The sequence below is a fragment of the Morone saxatilis genome, unplaced genomic scaffold, assembly GCF_004916995.1.
Source record: "Morone saxatilis isolate NCDOM2014 unplaced genomic scaffold, NCSU_SB_2.0 Contig6, whole genome shotgun sequence".
NCBI classification, from domain to species: domain Eukaryota; kingdom Metazoa; phylum Chordata; class Actinopteri; family Moronidae; genus Morone; species Morone saxatilis.
In genome coordinates, this window is record NW_023340206.1 from 12,977,902 (window position 1) to 12,981,287 (window position 3,386).

The 3,386-nt window shown below is 38.1% G+C and overlaps 1 protein-coding gene across 1 annotated transcript in view; it reads right to left on the bottom strand.

Annotated features, from left to right (window-relative positions):
- Window positions 1-1,116: 1,116 nt before the first annotated feature.
- The window catches only part of LOC118339907 (ras-related protein Ral-B-like), a gene marked incomplete in the record, with an annotated part of 3,473 nt that continues 1,203 nt past the window's right edge, over window positions 1,117-3,386 (bottom strand). The window contains 2 exon segments of the mRNA XM_035677722.1: window positions 1,117-1,909; window positions 2,470-2,644. Of these exon segments, the coding sequence (XP_035533615.1) occupies window positions 1,802-1,909; window positions 2,470-2,644 (283 nt within the window).

Sequence of the window (3,386 nt, forward strand, 5' to 3'; positions counted from 1 at the left end):
CCAAACAGTGAATTACTGAATAGTTAAGTGTTTTTTTTCCAGTAATAATTTAAACAATAATTAATCGGCTTCTTTTTGGACAGAATCAGTGTTTTCTTCTCGCTGTTCAATGAGCTCTTTGGTTATTTCACTTTTCTAATGCAGGACGAGGCTGTTTATCGGAGAGTGAAGGCTCTGTCAAAAAAGGCTGTGTTCAGGTCTTTGAAGCTTAGATCTTAAATCTAAACTTTAAGAAAACATAACGACTTCATGTAGTTCCTTTCACAAAAATGAACAATATGATTTTTCCATATAAATAATATAAAATGCAAAAAGCGCTGAACACGGATTAAAAGAGGTGTATCGCAGTTGTGGAGTGTAGTTATATAATTGATGATTTTGAGCTTCTTGGTCATATGACACGGAAGGTATTAAGGTATATAAAAATCAATATTTGTCCGTATAAACGTGCAAAAACACAATAAAGTCACCATTGTGAAAAAAATCGAATATTAATATATTAATATTTGAATAAATAATGAATGAATAAAAATGTAGATTTATTTATAAAACATGCTATATGTTTGTACCAAAAATCTACCCAAACTACATTTTCATACTCACATTTTGTTGCTAACATATGAACATTTTCAACAAAACTAAGTCCGCCTGTCCACATCGGTACATCGTTACTAACTTTTGTCAAATGTGCATACCCTGGCAAACATATAACACTTTTATACATATCTCATCAAGAATCAGCCAGAAATTTGATTGATTTTTTTACCTGGTCGACGTTGGGGAGCGCGTGTCTTCTCATCTCACATCGGCCCTCCATGAAGAAGAAATAAGTATTATTAATATTATAAGTATTATTACCAGGTCTTAGGTTAAAAAGAATCATGATTAATTTTTTTTTAAATTATGACCAAAAGTCTTGAGTTATAAAGTTAGAATTATAATACACACACACACTATCTACATATAAGATAATTAAAAGACATTATAAAAAAATATGATATAAAGTCATGATTACAAGATACAATAGTGAGAATGACTTTTTATTTTCAATATAACCTTCAAAGCCACTTTATTAATATAATATAATATTTATAAAAGCACAGGTGACTCATCCAGGAGACTCAGTGTCTTTTATTATATAATGGATATGAGATTGTCACACAAATACGCTTTAGCTTTAAAAGTCATAAATATACAGTTAATAATCCAAGTGATTTAAATAGTAGATTCCCTTTAAAGCTTGATTATAAATGACACTTTGTATTAGTAAGGGAAGTGGAGAATAAAGCCTTCATAGAAAAAGGAGTGTGTTGAAGTGTACTAATTAACATCAGGAATGTTAACAGACTTTTGAGAGAAATAAAGCTAAACAAAGAGAAAAATTAGGGAATAAAAACAATTCTTACACGTTTTAGGTTTCTGATTTCAGACCACGGGGAGAGACGACAGTTTAAGGCACAACAAATGTCAACCTGGAACTTCTGGTTCCAATCTTACAAAGAAAATCTGCTTCTTAGATTGCAGGTAAAGTCAAGATTGTCGAAACATTCACAGCAACGCGGGAAAAGAACCTGAACACATCCGTTCTTTTAAATTTGGATTTTATACATTTGGAGGAAAATACTTTTGAGTGTAAAAAAATAAATGGTCAAATAAATGTGCAGGTGAGGCGTTTCCCTCCCCGACTGTTTGTAGAGGATCTCTGCAGCAGTCGGACAGTTTTATGGTTTGTTGGCGTCGCTCCGATCTGACCGCTCTTTTGGTTTTTTGGCACGTTGTCGCTTCGGGACGCGGCTCGGCTTTAAAGTATGCAGCAGGGCTTCTTCTTCTTCTTGCCGCTCGGTCCGTTTTTGTCTTTGCTCTCCGCCACTTTCTTCTTGCGGACCTCCCGCATGAGGTCAAAGAACACCTGCCGGACAGACAGAACAGCCGTACATCAGCCAACGAGAACATCTGACCCTTCTTAAGCCCCGCCCACCTTCCTCCTGTCCTGTACTTAGATATGCTACGTGCTAGGCTAATCTATGTTGAAAAGACCACCACATTTTGGAGATGGTTAAAATTACTCAACAGTTATATTACAGACTCTATATTACGTTATATTCTGTATGGTGTTTTCATACAGCAAAATGTATTTCTCTATTTAAACGGTAAAATATGGATTCAAACTCAACAAACAAAAAAAGAATATTAGTCGAGTTGAGTTTTAATCCATATTGTACCGCATAAATACACGTGTTTACCGTTAAATTAAACAGTTTTTGTCATATCAAACACCATACTGAATCTGTGAAGTGGGTTTTCTGTGCAATTTACAGTCTGTAATCCAAAATAACTTCATGTTTCCTTTAAATTAAAATTCCTTTAAAATGCCGTGTAAATAAAAGGTTTTGCCAGTGAAAAGAGCAACGTGGCCTTTCGAGTGAACAGTCAGCGGAGCCTCGACGTGTTGTTTATTTGTCTGTTTACCTTGTCAACGTTGGCCCTCGTCTTGGCCGACGTCTCCACGTACTGGACCCCCCACTCGCTCGCCTTCGCCGTGGCCTCGTCGACAGACACCTGCCGCCGCTCCTCCAGGTCCGACTTATTTCCCACCAGGAGAAGAGGGATCGCCTCCTCCTCCTTCACCCGCAGGATCTGCTCCCTGACACACACACAGTCACTTCTCTACAGTTCGTCAAGCTGTTTTTATTTTCATTATTTTTTTCTTTTTGTAGGCGCCTTCCTTTATTCTGGGAATTATTAAGGACGGTTCATGAATCCCCTCTGCTCCACACGGTCACATCCAAACTCGCATTCAAAAAGGCTGTTTTAATGGAAGGAAAAGCTTTATTTTCTGATTCTCGTTCAGATTTCTACAGGGACACGAAATCTGCTCACACGTGCACTCATGTAACAGTCATTAACTAAACTGGTGAGTTAAGAGTTGGACCACAGGACACGACTCACTGACTGTCTGTCACTAACTAAACCTGTGGAGCGAAAGGGAGGTTGGGACACAGACACAACTCCACCTCGACTGTGCCTTGTCATTAAAATAATCCCTTGTGAGGGAAAGAGTTGGACACAGACTACACTCACCTGTAGCTGGTCTGGTTCATGTAAACTAACCTGGTGAGGGAAGAGTTGGACCACAGGACAACACTCCTGACTGCTCTGTCAGTTCAACTCAGACCTGTTGAAGGAGAGTTGGGACACAGCACACCTCAACTTTTTGACTTTTGTCTTGTCATCTAACTAACCTGTGGAGGAAGGAGTTTGGACACAGACACAACAGTTCTAGACGATTGTATTCGAGTCACTCTGTGGTTGATTAAAGCCTCACAGATCCTTAGTTCTTCTTTCCGTGTTCCTTCGGCTATTTGGGGTTAGTAACACAATACCGT